Here is a 15837-nt window from a genome sequence, read left to right on the forward strand (position 1 = left end):
AGCCCAGGGCCACAGGCCATTATCAGCAGCCTTCAAATGTGCATTAGCACTCCAGTAATTGTGCCAGTTGGGTGGTTCAGTATGGCCAGTTTTAGTCTGTTACATTTCAGTATGTGCTGAAGGCACAGCAAAGTATGGACATAGCTTGTGTCTCCCCCAGAGCTCATCTAGGGGAGAAAAGGCGGGCGGGCCCTGTGCCACACACAGCAACAGACAGGGCAGTGTACAGCTACAGCATTTTGGGCCTTTTAGTTTTTGGTAGGTTTTGTGATGGGAAGTCTGAACTTAGTTGAGTACTTCCATGCGTTGCTGTACCATTGCTTTGGAAATGCTCTTTGATTTGTACGGGGACAGGAGTCAGTGGATGAATGGCAGCAACATTTGTGGCTCTTGGCTTGTTCCTTTACACCCAAGGTCATTTTTCCCACCACCACAGCAGAGTGTAGGGGCAGCTACAAGGCCACAACAGTGGTCTCACGGGAAGACTGTGTATGTCCACCCAGGAAAGCTAAGAATGGTTTGTACTTTATACAAATAAATAAATCTCCACAGCTCTGCATACATACTCACTGCAGGGTCCTGTTTAGCAGTTTAGACACTGGGAAGTCAGCACTGCTCAGGTGTGTTCTTTACTGTCTTTAGACATGTTAAGTAACATTGCTTCTAAGTGTGTTTGGTCCTCTACCAAACCCTTGGCATTGTTCTGTTCCTCTTTTCTTCTTGGAGCCCAGGGAACTAGTTCTGTTCAAACTCTCATTTCCATCTGTATGGAATCAGTTACAGGGTCTTCAAATTCACCCCACCTGTTTCCACATTTGGCCCCCTGCCGACAACTTTCTTCCAGTTTAAATACTTTCTATAGTGCTTGTTTTTAAAGCTGTTAGCTGGGTCTCTGAGGTGGTCATCCTGGTCCTGGCTCGCTAACATCACTGTTCACTAGGAGGTCCCCAAACAACCCAGCTTTGTTGGAAACAACTGCAGGCCTTTATGCCTCTTGGGGCTTCAGGGCAGTCCGGTGTAGCCTGAAAAAGACCCACAAATTAACTTTGTAGTTCACTTGCTACAGCTAAGGCCATCATCCAATCAGGGAAGAAATCAAGATATTTCCCACTCTGAAATAGGATATTACTCCCTCAGATAGGGGTTGGCAGCGGGCCTGTTTGGTTTTGACCATGCAGATAATCCTACAATTAAAGGACTGGGTTGTCTTTATCATCTGCACACTTTCTCTTGTGTTCTCCCTGGACAGCTCTTTATCATTTAGGGCTCAACTTTAAAAATAGCCTGTCATAAAACCCACCCTAACTCTAGCAAAATATTACCCAGGAGTCACACAGATGTGAAGAAAATCCAGACTACACAGTACCCAGCAATCTGTGTTCAGGGTATGAGAGCTTCCTTTGGCTATGTGGAAGTATGGGCAGGCCATTACTAAGCCAACTTCTCAAATAAGATGTAATCCTGTTTTTCTGGTCATAATGCCTAGCCCCAGGCCCCATTAATCAGTAATCCTAACTACAGACAGAAGTCAGTGCTCTTAGCATCATTCTATGAGATGTTCCAATGCCAGGTATCAGAGCCAACCCTTAAGGAGTTACTTCTCTATATTTTTTAATAAATTTGAATCAAATTGTTTCTTTGCCAGTTGGCATACCAGTTCAGGCAGTTGCCCCAATTCCACAAATGTCTTTAAAGCCAGGCTGAGAAAGGGCTTAGCCATCTTAAAGCAGCTGGCCGTGAGCACATGCACATGTGCACACATGCATGTTTTCCAGTCTAAGAAATAAGTGCAAAACCTTAGAAACTAATGCTCCATAGTGGACACACTGTTCTATGTACAAAATGTACTTAAAAAAAAAAAAACCACTTTCCTTTGCATCTGCAGGGCCAAGTATATAAATTATACATCACATTGAGGAAAGCTCAGAAGGAAGTTTGGTTAGATCTTTCGATATTCATCAAAAACACCATTAGAATGACAGTGAGAAAACAAACTTCCCTCCCACATAAAATCAGAGCACGATTCTCAAGCATTTATTAAATTACTTCATTTGCTTCAGGAAAACATTAGCTTTCTTGGAAGTCAGACCAAGCATTATGTAAGAGGTTTGTAACCAAACAAGGTTGCCGAAGTTACCCTGACAGAGGAAAAAGCAATGGGTTTGATAATAAAGGATTGGCCTAGGTTAACAGATCACACTGTCAGGTGACACACCAAGTAGGTGTTTCATAGACAATTTGTCAGGCATTAAAAACTTGATTGTGATTAGAACTAAAATTCTAAGTGAATTTCAAAGCATTTTAAGATTTTAGAAACAGACAAACTGGGAAAATAAGACCTAGTCTATGGGTTCTGGACAGTGACAAGATGGCTAAGGGTCCAAGGATTCACATGGTTGCCAGTGTTTTCTGTAACAATGGATAAAAGTACCATTAGGTTCTAGTGGAGTCTCAATGGTTACAACCTATGTGTCCTCAAAGAGTAACAAGATGATGTGTCGCTCTCCCCTGCAAATACATAGGCTTATATCTTGTTTGTAAGGTACACAGGTAGGGCCAACCATTTCTGCAAAGCCTGGGGATCTTTGTACCCAAACTGATGTTTTGTCTTCCGTGAAAGCATGGTCGGAGCTCGGTGGTCACGTCTGCACCCAAGCCTGAGTGTTGCATGTCGGGAGGGAGGGAGGGAGGGAGCATCTGGTAGCTGAGCTGCAGCAGCCCTCAACTCCCCTCCCTGGTGTGGGTCAGGCGGAAGAGCACTCACCTCTGCCTACTCTGCAGCAGCACTCTATCTACTGCTGCACTTTCCCTACCTCTAACAGCCTAACATGGGAGGAGCAGAATGAGGCTCCGCAAAGGCTTGCTCCAAGCTGAAGGAGATGCTGACATCTGAGACCCACACTTGCCCTGGGTCTGTATGCGGAGAGAATCATCCATGTTAGGTAGGCGGGATCAAAACACATTTTGAGTAACATGTAAGAAAGCACACCCTTCAAGACAAAGGTTTTCTCTTGCTAAGAGGCAGGGTGCTGTGGCAGTAATTTCTGTGGGTCCCCCAGACAGGCTGCGAGCAGGAAGGTCCTGAGATCTGTGTTCTTTCTTTCTCTCTCTCTCTCTCTCTCTCTCTCTCTCTCTCTCTCTCTCTCTCTCTCTCTCTCTCTCTCTGTGTGTGTGTCTGTGTATGTAAAAGAGGGACACTGAGACTAGTCAGTATTTATGAGTATGGCTTTCACTTGCTAAATATGAGCTTAGCAACAGCATCCATGATGAGATCACCCATTTTTAAAAAGAAGCAGAAGAAAACAGATTTGTGATCACGAACCCACAGCATGACAGCCATGTGGATGAAATAATTTCAAGGCTAAAACATGATAAAAATGGAGGTTTGCTGAATGTTTCCTATTATCAACAATCTATATTGATAATATAATTTGATAAACTCAGGCTGAGTGCATATTTGGGACTCAGAAGAGAAGCCACAGAGATTGCAAATTGAGACCCAAATTTCCTGACCACATCCTAAGCCCTTTCCATAGGTAGGTTTAACTAGGCCTGGGTGCTGACAGGAAGCTCACCTTCAGCCTTTCTCTCTTATGGGTCAGCTTCCTAGTGAGGAAAGAGAAGGAACAATAGAAGCCTGGCTCATCTTCCTTAACCCACATAGGTTCCCAGAGGCTCTGAGGAGTGGAGTCCTGAGTCCCACTGTTCCACCTTGACATGTGCATACACAGGTGAGAATGACCGTCTACACGCATGTGCCTGCTCCCTGCACGGAGACTAGCTAGCTGGCCTGCCTTATCCACACACCTAGACTGGCAGCGTAGAGAATGGATTCAGGGTTAGAGCAATACTAACTGGAATTAGAAAACCAGGTGGACAGGAGATGACTGACAATTTACTCATTTTCTAGTGTGGCTGGTTGGGTGATGGTGTTTGAGGGATGATTAAATGAAAACATTTGGTGTTGAGATTTCTGTGGTATATTTGAATACAGATGTCCGACAGCAAATTTGCTGGCCTAAGGCCCCATGCAAGTGAGTTCCATACCTGGGCCTACTGAGAGGGATGTGTGTGTGTCTAAAAGATGCATGTGTCTGCACTAGCTCACCTGGGTACAAAAAAACCTAAAAATGTATACAATGACATTTAACAAATGGACAAAAACAGTGCAAGTCAGCAGCTGAAAGAGATGGGGAAGAAGTCAGAAAGATTCAGGAACAAGGGAAGGAAGGTTCAGGAAGGTGGGATTACATGTCAATAAAATTCATTGAGTCAACTGAACAAAACGGCAGGGAGAGGAACTCTCTGGTGATGTTCTCTGAGCATGGTCTCAGGAGGGCAGCAATGGAAGAAACGTGCTCAGTAAGCTGCACGTGCCAGGCTGCAGATGTGCACGTGCACCCGCTGCAGCCAGGGAGTGAGTGCTGTCTACATAGGTTCCCAGTTACCCTTTCCTACCAGGAACTGCCACTACCTCGAAGTTCACTGACTCTGAATGCCACCGTGTCAGGGACTGCAGCACACGACAACCACACGAGTGACACTGATTGACTGGAGCTCATGCTCCTTAGGTCTGTAGCAGGGAGAAGTATATGTGGGACTGCTGGGCCCTCTGCAGGGTTGCAACACAGTGAGGAGAGTGCACTCTTCAGCAAATGCGGCAAATACTGGCACAGACATTGGTACATGAGGATGTGAAGGTCTGGAAAGATTAGATAGTCCCTGTGCCCAGCGTACACACTGCAGAGGGATGCAGCATGCAAATGCCTATGCGATGAAATGGCCACAAGCCACACAGGCTCACACAATCGCTGCTCCGTCACCACTCACTCTGTATTCTATCTATATGCTGGCCCACCCTGTGGACCCCCTAGAACACAGCTTTACCTGAGGAGGAGGAGCCTGTCCTTTTCAGATGGATGATCATCCAGCCACTGGGAGAAGCGTGCATGGGACCATTCTGCCCTCTGTGGGATTGCAACACAGAAAAGAAAGCATTCTTCAGCAAATGGTGGCAAATACTGACACAAAAAGCACTCATGACTGAGGGTAAAATATCTTCACACTTCCTGAAGGAAGTACAGAAGGTGGCACAGAGCTTCACGCACCTGATTACCATAAACCCTTAAAAACTGCTGACATGAGTCTCCCAAAATAAACACACACACACACACACACACACACACACACACACACACACGCGCGCGCGCGTACACATACATACATACATACATATATACGCAAGCAAGCAGACTCCAGCAGAGCATCATGAATAGAAATTTCTGTCATTTTTGTTTTCTTTGAGGATAGTTTTTGTTTGTTTTTTTCTTTTTCTTTCTCTTTTTTCTTTTCTTTTTTTTTTTTTTTGAAACAGGGTTTTGTGTAGACCTGGCTGTCCTGGAATTCTGGTGACCAGGCTGGCCTCAAACTCACAGGGATCATGTGCCTCTGCCTCCCGAGCACTGGGATTAAAGGCTTGTACCACTACACCCAGGCCTGATGGTGATGATTTTTGTGTTGCAGGATTTTCCCTGTCCAATTACATTAGTGCAGAGGAGGCCTGTGATTGGACAGGGAAAAGGGAGGCAGAGCTAAGACAGACAGGACAGACAGAGAAGGAGAGGAGAATGGAGGACAACGTGATGTTTCATAACTTTAGAATAATTGGGATAAAGTTTTTATCATTATCCACTGGCTCTGAAATTACTGTATTGGCATCTTGTAAATTGTGGTTTTATTGGTACATAAATCTGATTGGTTAACTACAGGTTTGAGAGTCTTGATTTTACCAGGTACTGTGATACGGGCCTGCAAAGTTGGAGGTTCCATGTAGTTACTGGATGTGGGTTCACCGACTACAGGGGTTTATGAGGAAGGACCAGTGGCTCCAGGGACAAGCGAGTGAGAGCTGGGAACACAGTGATGGGGGCAGCGGGGCAGCTGGGCCAGGAGCTCAGTGAGAACAGCTCCCTCCGTGGGAACACACTGGTGCTGTGCTGGCACTAGCTGGGACAAGCCGGTTTGTTTTTTTTTACTATTTGCCATAACGTTTCTGAGCAGGGTCTCGTGTACCTCAGGTAGGCAAGGAGCTCATGACAATCCTCTAGCCTCAGCTTCCTGAGTGCTAAGCGTACAGGCATGGGGCACTGTAATCAGCTGAGACTTGTGTAAAGGACACTGCTTGCCAAGAAAATACATGCAGTGCACCCAGTTTTCTTCCACCTCTGTTCACTTTCAGAGAGACACTGGAGGCTGACTAAAGCTAGAGGGAGCCAGCTACCCACTCAGAGAGGATGCTCACTCACACAGCCGCCAGAGAGGCCACCCTTACTTCATTACCTGGAAGGGGGATTTCAGCTCAGCCGGCGCTCTGGTGAACAGGAACTGAATGACGATGCTGAATGGTATGACGTCTCCCACCGCCGGACTGTCCACCACATGCTCACTTGTCTGGAAGAGCAGCGGCCTAGAAGGAAAGGCAGAGTTAGTTCACATAGGGGACCATTCTGCTGGAACAGTCTTCTTGTTCTTTCTTGTCTTTGAGACACGATTTCTCTGTGTAGCCTGGAACTTGCTCTGTACACTACACTGGGACTCAGACCCACCTGCCTCTGCCTCCTAAGAGCGGACATTAACGACGTGCATCACCACCTCCAGCCCTACATAGGTTATTGAAGCCCCATTTAAAAAAGAAATTCAGCCCCCGAGCCTGCTCTGCCTTTCAGCTCCTTCTTCAGCACTCAGCACTTACCAGTGGGTCTCATGTTACTTCACTGACAGCAAAATTCCCTCTAGGGTAATTTAATTAACAGGCTAACAACAAACTCAAAGGAAAACATTCACATGGTGTGAGTAACGGATTCTTAGCTTGACTGATCCTTGAAGCTCTCACCTTCTCTAAAGCCCTTCTTTGGGCTATAATCTAATATGAATGAACTCAAACGTTTCTATAGTCTTTCTAAATGGCACTCATGTCTTTGGTATAAAGTTATTATTCTGCTGATTAGTTCAGCGGTTTATGCTAGTTTCCTTCAATAGGAGTGTATGAAAGCCAGTGAACTCCACTTCCAATTCTTGACCACTCTGTGCCAAAATCTGGGCAGAAATGATGTGCTGTCTTTGGCTCGGAGTTCTTACGGGTACAGGCGAGTGAGTCTATGTTGGCTTTAGAGGCGCACCTGAAACAGCCAGCCAGCCCCACACTTCTTCAGAGAACAGACAGATGACTGACATGAGCATGGAGCACAGCCCTGTCCTGGCCTCTCCTCAGCCATCTCAGTGATGGCAATGTGTGAAGGCAGCAGGCCTGTGTGAGACAGTGGGGTCAGTCCCTTCCTTTCACTAATGAGCATTTATCTCAAAAGCCAGAAGAGTGTGCTCAACAGACACGTGGGTCCTGTTGGATCCAAAATATTAGGGAAACTTTCTTATAGTAATAATCCTACAAATACAACTTACACTAACTGAAAAAATGTTCATATCTGAACTGCTTATGATGGTTACTTTGATTATCAACCTGACAGAATGCAGAATCACCAGTGAAGGAGCATCCCTGAGGGACTGTCTGGACGGCATTGGCCTGTGGGTATTCATGTCAAAGATTTCCATGGGCTAACTGAGGAGAAAGAGCACCCCATCTGTAGGCTCAGTACCTCACAGAAGGCCCTGGAAGGGCAGCCTGCACTAGCTGCAAGCACTGCTCCTAGATCTCGACTGTGGGTTTGGTGAGACTATTTCAAGTTCCCGTTACCTTAGCTGTCCTGCAGTGATGGAGTACGAACGGGAATGTGAACCAAGTCCTTCCCCTCAAGTTGCTTTTGTCCTGGTGTCTGATCACAGTAAACGGAAACGAAGGTACTGCCTCATCAAATAACATTGTTTTGTTAGTGAGTTTTTTAATGATTGGGAAATAGTGTTTATTTTTATTGTCTGTAACCAGAAAGCCAGGAACCTAATTCTTCCTGCAGCCGCCCTGAGAATTTGGTATATTACTTTGAAAATGTTCAAAGCCAACATCATTTCAGTGTTCTATGCTGAAGAAGTTCAGGCCCCCGGGGTAATGAATCATGAGCACTGCTGGGTAGGTTTCCTTTTGCCCAGAGGCGTCACTGTGAGTGTTCCTCTCAATGGATGGTATTGTTTTCACTACTAGGTCAGGGCTGCTGGTTGCAATAGGGAAAGCATCAAAATCATCAACAGAATAGCTCTGCTTACACAGTCCCGATTGCGTCAGCACACAGAAAGCTTTCAGACTTCAGGACAGCAAGAGGTCTCAGGCTTCAGTATCCCAAAGTCACAACTAGTAAACTGCTCACAGGAGAGAACAGGCCAATGAAAACTCAACTCTTAAACTGGCCCACACAGATCAGATGGCAGAACCATACAGGAACTACTCTAGAAAGTTACTGCTGCCCTAGCTTAGATGACAGCATTCCTTCTGTTCCTGGCACAGCACCAGACAGAAAACTGCCTGCACCCACGAGTTCCAAGGACCGAACAAGAAGCAGACATCCAGTTTTCCTAGCATTCATGACCAAATGCACTCTTTACCTCAAAGCACCACAGGGATGGACTCTGGAATCAAGCAGAAACAGGAAATAGAGCTCAGAGTTGCCAGTGTAGCGCTCTGAGTGGCAGCTGTGCTCCTGATATCAATAGTGTCTAATCAGACACCAGCCAATGACAGCCTACCGGAAATCCCAGCTGTCAGCTCACAAAGATCTGCGCCACATCTCTAGGGAGTAATCTGCCTAGCCAAAAATCTCAGTGAGAAGCTACGCCGGGAAATGTGAGTCAAAGTGCACCTGCAGAACAGCGGTTTTCAACCTGTGTCGAAACCCCTTTTGGGGTGGGGTGGGGGGTCAAACAGTAGCTGGGTTCAGGTAAGGAAAAGCCCAGCACATGAATTTCCATAGCTCACAGCCAGTGCAGTGTGAATGCATGGTGGAATCCAGAGGAGGACTTCCAGTTTTTTGGAGACGGAGCTACAGGTGGTTATGAGCCATCTAACGCGGGTGCTGGGAGCTGAACTTAGATCCTTTGGGTGATCTATAAACATTCTTAACAACTGAATTTCTAACCTCAGATTCAAGATTTTTGTTCACTTCTATAAAAACAGATCATTTCAGTATTAAATATAATTTAGATTTTAAGAGTTTTTCATTTTTAAATTGGCAAAGAATTATGTTAAATATTTCAAAAGGCATCCCATTTGGAGATACCTCTATTTAAGTTCAAACTCTTAAAAAAGCCAGCAGCTTCCTGCTAAGGAAATGGAAAAGAATTTTAACTTGATCCAATCAATTTAATTACTATGTTTCTACTAATATTTAAAATACTTCTTATTTCAGAATTCTGTTTTCTAGGCCAGGACGCTAACTCACTCATGGAAACACTTGCCGTGCGAGCACTATGGCTGCAGTCCAGATCCTGAAAGCACGTGGCGATGCCTGGCCTGGTGGTACCCGGCTTATTATCTTAGCGCTTGGACAGTAGGGACCGGTGTGTATGCCTTGCTAGCGAGACTAGTTAGATCTATGAACCCTGGGGTCAGAGTAATATGTTATCTCAAAAGATAATGTAGAGAGAAAGTCAAGAAACTCAGCATCAACCTCTGGCTTCCACACACATATGCCTAAATATATACATGAATACACCCACACACCCACACCCACACCCACCCACACACACACACACACACACACACACACACACACACACACACACGAGTCTTAGCTACGTTTTTAGTGCTGTCATAAGACACCATAACCAAGGCAGCTTATAGAAGGCTTTATTTGGGGCTCATAGTTTCAGAAGGATAGCGCATGTAAACACCATGTGAGGAAACACAGCAGGAAGAAGGCAGACGTGGCACTGGAGCAGAAACCGAGAGCTCACATCTTGAGACACAATATAAAGCAGAGAGAGCTAGCTGAAAATAGCATGGCCTTTGGAAACTTCCAAGTCCACATTTACTGACATGCCTCCTTCAACAAGGCCATGCCTCCTAATCCTTCCCAAACTGTTCCAAAAATGGAGACCAAAATATAACACTCTGAACATCAACAAAACTGTCATATCAAATAAAATTTATTGTAGATGGGTGACATTATTTATGTAGTTTAAAAATGCTATTTCTAGTTGATTAAAAATGCCCCCTTCTCTCATCTGTTGCCTTTAAATCATCAGGGCACACTGTGTTTTTTACTATGTTGACATTAGATACACTATTCTTTTTCTTTTTCTTTCTTTTTTTTTTTTTTTGGTTTTTTTGAGACAGGGTTTCTCTGTGTAGCCCTGGCTGTCCTGGAACCCTGGAACTCACTCTGTAGACCAGGCTGGCCTCGAACTCAGAAATCTACCTGCCACTCCCTCCCAGAGTGCTGGGATTACAGGCGTGCACCACCACCACCTGGCTAGACACACTATTCCTAAGTTTACATATCACATGTATGTCAGATACTGAAACTGAAAACAATTTAGCCCTGGTTCCTGACAGCTAGAAGAGCTGGCTAGTTCTAGCACATGGGGACACAAAACACTATACTTTTTTGCATGCAGAAAAGGTGACTGCTCAGCCAACACTCACGTTTTTTAGAAAAAAAGTCAAACACACCTTAAACGCTATACAAGGTTGATGTGGCTGAGACCGTGGAGAGCTAAGATGGTGAGGCTGGTAGATAGTCTTGGGCTCCCTTCAGCCCCTAAACAGCCTCCTCCAGCCCTACCTCCATATGGGACCCAATATCCTCATGACTATCAAATCAATCCTTTGCATCAACAGAAGGTCAAGATGGCATCAGATAATCTCTGGGGCTATAACAAAGAGTTCCCGGCGCTGTTCCTACCCACCCTAATGTGTCAAACACCACATTAACCATGCTTTGATTTACAATTTTATAAAAACTTTGTAAAATTGACACCATTTTAGAACATGGAATTTGGGGCAACCTGACACTGTGTTCCTGGACTACAGCTGGTTGTAGTTGGTTCTCTCATTATCTTTGAAAATGAATCCTAAAGATTTTTTTTTTAAAAAAAAATCCTACAGATGATGAACACGTGGACCAAACATAACATTGTTAACCTGCAAACCTCAGTAAGTCTAAGAAATCAATGACTTTAATTTAAAGACAGTGTTTAAAATACCAAATTACAGGAGCAAAAGAACAGAATGGGAAGGAATAAGGAAAGCAGACAGGAATCAGGAAAGCCCAGGAGGGTACCAGGGTATGTGAAATGGGGGGCTGAGGGGGGGTGGGGAGAAAGAATGTTTCCAGAAACAGGAGGCGAAGCGGCCCCATGTTGGATACCAGCCTCTAGGTACAAAGACCCAGTGCTTGCCCGCCAAACCCACCCAAGGAGTTCACCGAGATACAAATATGAAGGTAGCTAAAAGCAAAGGCAAGTTCAGGAACAAAACCCAGAAGGGTCTCAGCGCCGCCAGGAAGCAGGCAGGGTTAGGTGTTAAGAACAGCCTTCCTTGTCAGTCGGTTGCCACACAGTTGCCTCATTTCCTCTGATCTGCAGAACTAGACAGCTGATTTTGTTTTATCTTCAGCTTCAGGAAATCTACAGCCAAATCTAAAATTTAGTTTTTCATAATTATCCTTTAGGATATTTTCAATGCAAACTACAAAATATGCAAGGAAAGCGAGCAAGCACGGAAGATGGGGAGAGGTGGAGGGAGGCAGGGAGGAAGCACCCAGACACACGGCAATGGAGGGCAAGGTCCTCAGAGCAGGCCTGCTGGACGCTAGCTGCCAGTCAGTCAGTCTTCTGTCCCTCAGCGCTCTAGGCCACTAATGCTGTCTTTCTGACAAGACCAGTCTGCAGGGGTCACAAGCAGAGGTGCACTGGGTGTCACCCACACGTCACCTCCTGTTGGGGAGCATAGCCTGAGCCCTCCCTGTCCCTGACTCCAGATGGGATCTGAAGCATCAGCAAGTTTAAAAAAAAAAAAAAAAAAAAAAAGACACCACCTCAAGTGCTTCCCAAAACAAAGGAAAATTAAGGTGCTATGAAAAGCAGAAACTCTACCCTGTCATTCTTAAAGATTATTCTAAATATAGCAGCACTTCCAAGGTTACAGATTCTAGCCAGAAGGTAGAGTTAATTAGTCAAGTATTAGATCCCTTAGAAAAAAAATGTCTATTTCTAGTTCGGGAAAGTCACATTTAAATGAGTCATGGCTGCACAGCTGTCAGTTTTCAGCCAGGCTGTTAAGGCTAATCATGAAATGCAGGACTACAGAGGCCTACTGCTCTTGACCCCACATTCAGTACCAGTGCTGGTCTCTTCCAGACTGCCTGCCACCAAACCTACCCCTCCCCAATTCGGAGAGAAGGCCCAAGAAGGCAGCAAGAACACTGAGCGCAAGTCCCCGAGCTCAGAAACTCCCATAGAAACCAGAGTCCGAGAGAGGAAAGGACGAGTCCACCGTGGGAGCACGCAGGTAGCCATCGTTCCCACACAGGACACAGGACTTCCTGTGACGGAACAGAGCCTGTCTGAAGCCGTCAGGAAGCGAGGCTCTCAAGACATTTTAGGGGTCATGAGGGATGCAAAAGAGAATGATGCAGAGGCTCAGGACTTGGGGTACACAGGGCCTCAAAGGTTGGGACTCCTGTTGGGCGCTTACTGCCTCACCACTGACCAGGCGGGGAGGAGGAGTTCTGAGGGAACTCCTTTGTTCTCCTGGGAGCTGCACTGGAGCCACTGGGGAGCAGAAGCCAGCAACATCGCCTTTCGGTGGCAGGGACTGGCCATCAAGCTCTGAAAATGTCTGCTATTTTCCTAGATACTATAGACAAATATTCTAATGTGTTTCTGGCCCAATCAGAGTAAAAAACAAACAGGTACTTCTGAAATACAGTATGGACTGGACGCTGCCCTGTAGATAGCCAGGCTGGACCAACCCTCAGCTCTTGAGAATACTGCATGACAGCACGGCTGTGGTACACCCAGGGAGGGAGGGTCTAGCTGCACCAAACAGTAGCTACAGTCTCAGGGCTTGCTGTTTTGTTTTCTGAGGAGCTTCCACAAGGCCTTCTACAGTAGCTGCACCAGTCACCGTTCGGTAGTGAATAAGGGCTTCTCTGTCCGTACATCTTGGCCAGCGTGTTATCTGACGGCAGCCATTCTTCCTTGGGTGAGATAAAGTTTCAAAACAGTTTTAATTTACCTTTCTTTAATGGCTGAGGGTGTTGAACCCTTTTTCAAGTACTAACTGGGAATTTATACTAATTCCATTGAGACTAGTAATTAACCCACTTACTGACTGAACAACTTTGCTGGTGTTAATTTTTGCCCTTCTTTATGTATCCCAGCTATCAGTTCCCTGTCCAGAGTATAGCTGGCAAAGGCCCTTCTTTGTTCTATGTAGTATGTGTATGCACACATGCGCATGCCCGTAGCCATCAGAGGGCTACGGCACTGGCCACTGACCCCATAGTCCGCCATGTAGATCACAGGCCCTGAACCCAGGCTGCCCGGCTCCTGGTTTGGCTCCGGTGACTGAGCCACCTTGCCAGCCCCGCTTGCTTATATTTTATACTTTCTCTTCACTATTATTTCCCTTGCTGTGCAGAAGCAGTCCCCAGTTCCCTCTCAGCTTCTCTCTCTCTCTCCCCCCTCCGCCCCTCCCTCCCTTCTTTCTCCCTTCTTTAACTTTTTTCTTTCACTTTTCTTTTCCTTCTGTTTTTGCTTTTTTGAGTCAGGGGTTCCCAGTCTAGCCTGACCCTCCTCAAGCTCAGAGACCCAGCCAGCACGCCGCCTCAGCACACTCAGCTTAAGCTTCCTAACTTCCTGGAGAACCGCTTGTCAACTTTTGAGACTTCCTGTGCTATTGAAGCCCTTTTCAGAACGTCTTTCTGAACTCTTGAGATTTCCTGTGCTGCTCTTTCTACTGCTTGAATATTTTCAGTGTGTTTTTCACGAGTATTTCAAACTTCTTATGCTGACATCTTTGATCCAGTTTAAATTGATTTTTGTGTAGAGTAAAAGATTGGGATCTAGTTTCTCTCTTCTACAAATAGGACCCTGCTTTCCATGTGTTAATATGCTGTCTTTTCTTCTAACACATGTCTCAGATAAATATGTCAAAGATTGGGTGGCAGGAACTGTAACAGTGATTTGTCTCCTTTTTTTTTTTTTTTTTTGCTAGTACCATACAGTTTTGTCCCTGTAACTCATTAATATAGTCTGATACATAGGCTCCAGTATTACTCTTTCTGCTTCAGATTTGGTTATTTTAGAATTTTTATGTGTCTATGTTAATTTTAATTAATTTTTTTATAGTTTTGTAAAGAATATTACCAGAATCTTGATTAGGACTACGTTGACTGCAGCAACCACTTGGTAGTCTGTTCGTCTTCACAACATGAATTCTACACATCAGTCAGCAAATAGCGCTTTCCCTCTAATGCCTTCAGTGTCCTCAGTACCTTACTTAACGCTTTTGCCACCGAGGTCCTCACTGCTTTGGGTGGGTTAGTCTCCAGGTCTTTTATTGATCTGCTTTATGGCAAATGGGGTTTTCTCATTATTCCTTTCTTAGAAAGTTTGTTATGCTGCTATTTTGCTGAAGTGCACATTAGGTCTCATGATTTTCTAATCAAATCTTTAAACTCTTTTAAATATAGGGTCATGTCATCAAAACGTAGGGATACTTTCCATTTTTCCTTTATTATTTGTGTCCCTTGTTAAGACTGAGCACTATACTGAGTATGGGAGAGAATGCGGCCCTGGCTCCTCACTGACTTCAGAGTTGCTTTCAGTTTCTCCCATGCATTACAATGCTTACTAAAGATCTGGCATGTGTAGACTTTATTATGCTGAGATATGTTCCCTCTAGTCTTGCTTTCTTTATTAAGGGATTCTACACTTTGTCATAGGCCTCAACAAAAACTTACATGTGAGTTGATCATGCAGTTCATGTACAGAAGTTTATGTACAGTTTATCTCTGTGCAGTATTACATTTATTGATTTTCATCCTTGGTTGAAACCAAAAGGTTGTAAGACTTTTATTTTATGTGAGTGGGTGTTTTCCCTACATGTATGTCTGAGCACCACAGAGTGGAACAGAGGGCAGAAGAAAGCGTGGGATCTACTGGAAACAGAGCTACAGATATTTGTGAGCTGCCAAGTAGGTGATGGGAACAGAACACAGGTCTTCAAGAACAAGTTCTTTCAACTGCTCCAGCCCCATTATCTTTTTTTTTTAAATGTCTCTTAAATTCAGGTTGTTAATACTGAATTACTAAGCATTTTAGGGGATGGAGAGATGGCTCAGTGCTAAGGGCTGCTTTTTTATTTTTTTATTTATTATTATTATTATTTTATTATTATTATTATTATTTTTTTTTTTTTTTTTTTGGTTTTTTGGAGACAGGGTTTCTCTGTGTAGCCCTGGCTGTCCCGGATCTCACTCTGGAACCAGGCTGGCCTCAAACTCAGAAATCTGCCTGCTTCTGCCCCCCAGAGTGCTGGGATTACAGGTGTGTGCCACCACCGCTGGCGGCGGCTGCTTACTCTTTATTTCACAAGGACTTGGGTTGAGCCCCGAGCACCTACTCTGTAGCTCACAATCATCTGGTATTTCAGTTCCAGGGGATCCCATGCCCTCTTCTGGACTTCAACGGCTTCTGCACACACATGGTGCACATAAATTCTGACATACATGTAAAATAATTAAAACAATTTTAAAAAGATGTTTTTGCATGGTGTACAGATTGCACAATAGTGTAATCTGTAAAGTGCTTACTGCAATCATGAAGCTTTACCTCCAGAACCATGTGAAATATCTGGGCATGCGCCTGAGCTTGTCCTAGCACTGA

The 15837-nt window shown here is 44.9% G+C and overlaps 1 protein-coding gene across 1 annotated transcript in view; it reads right to left on the reverse strand.

Moving 5' to 3' along the window:
* Nucleotides 1-15837, reverse strand: part of Cog5 (component of oligomeric golgi complex 5) — a 300848-nt gene that overhangs the window by 2730 nt on the left and 282281 nt on the right. Inside the window, exons 20-21 of the mRNA XM_052185982.1 lie at nucleotides 6340-6466; nucleotides 4888-4967 (exon numbers count right to left, since the gene is read on the reverse strand). Of these exons, the coding sequence (XP_052041942.1) occupies nucleotides 4888-4967; nucleotides 6340-6466 (207 nt within the window). The remainder of the gene's footprint in view (nucleotides 1-4887; nucleotides 4968-6339; nucleotides 6467-15837) is intronic.

Source organism: Apodemus sylvaticus, chromosome 6 (assembly GCF_947179515.1).
Source record: "Apodemus sylvaticus chromosome 6, mApoSyl1.1, whole genome shotgun sequence".
In the NCBI taxonomy this organism is placed as follows: Eukaryota; Metazoa; Chordata; class Mammalia; order Rodentia; family Muridae; genus Apodemus; species Apodemus sylvaticus.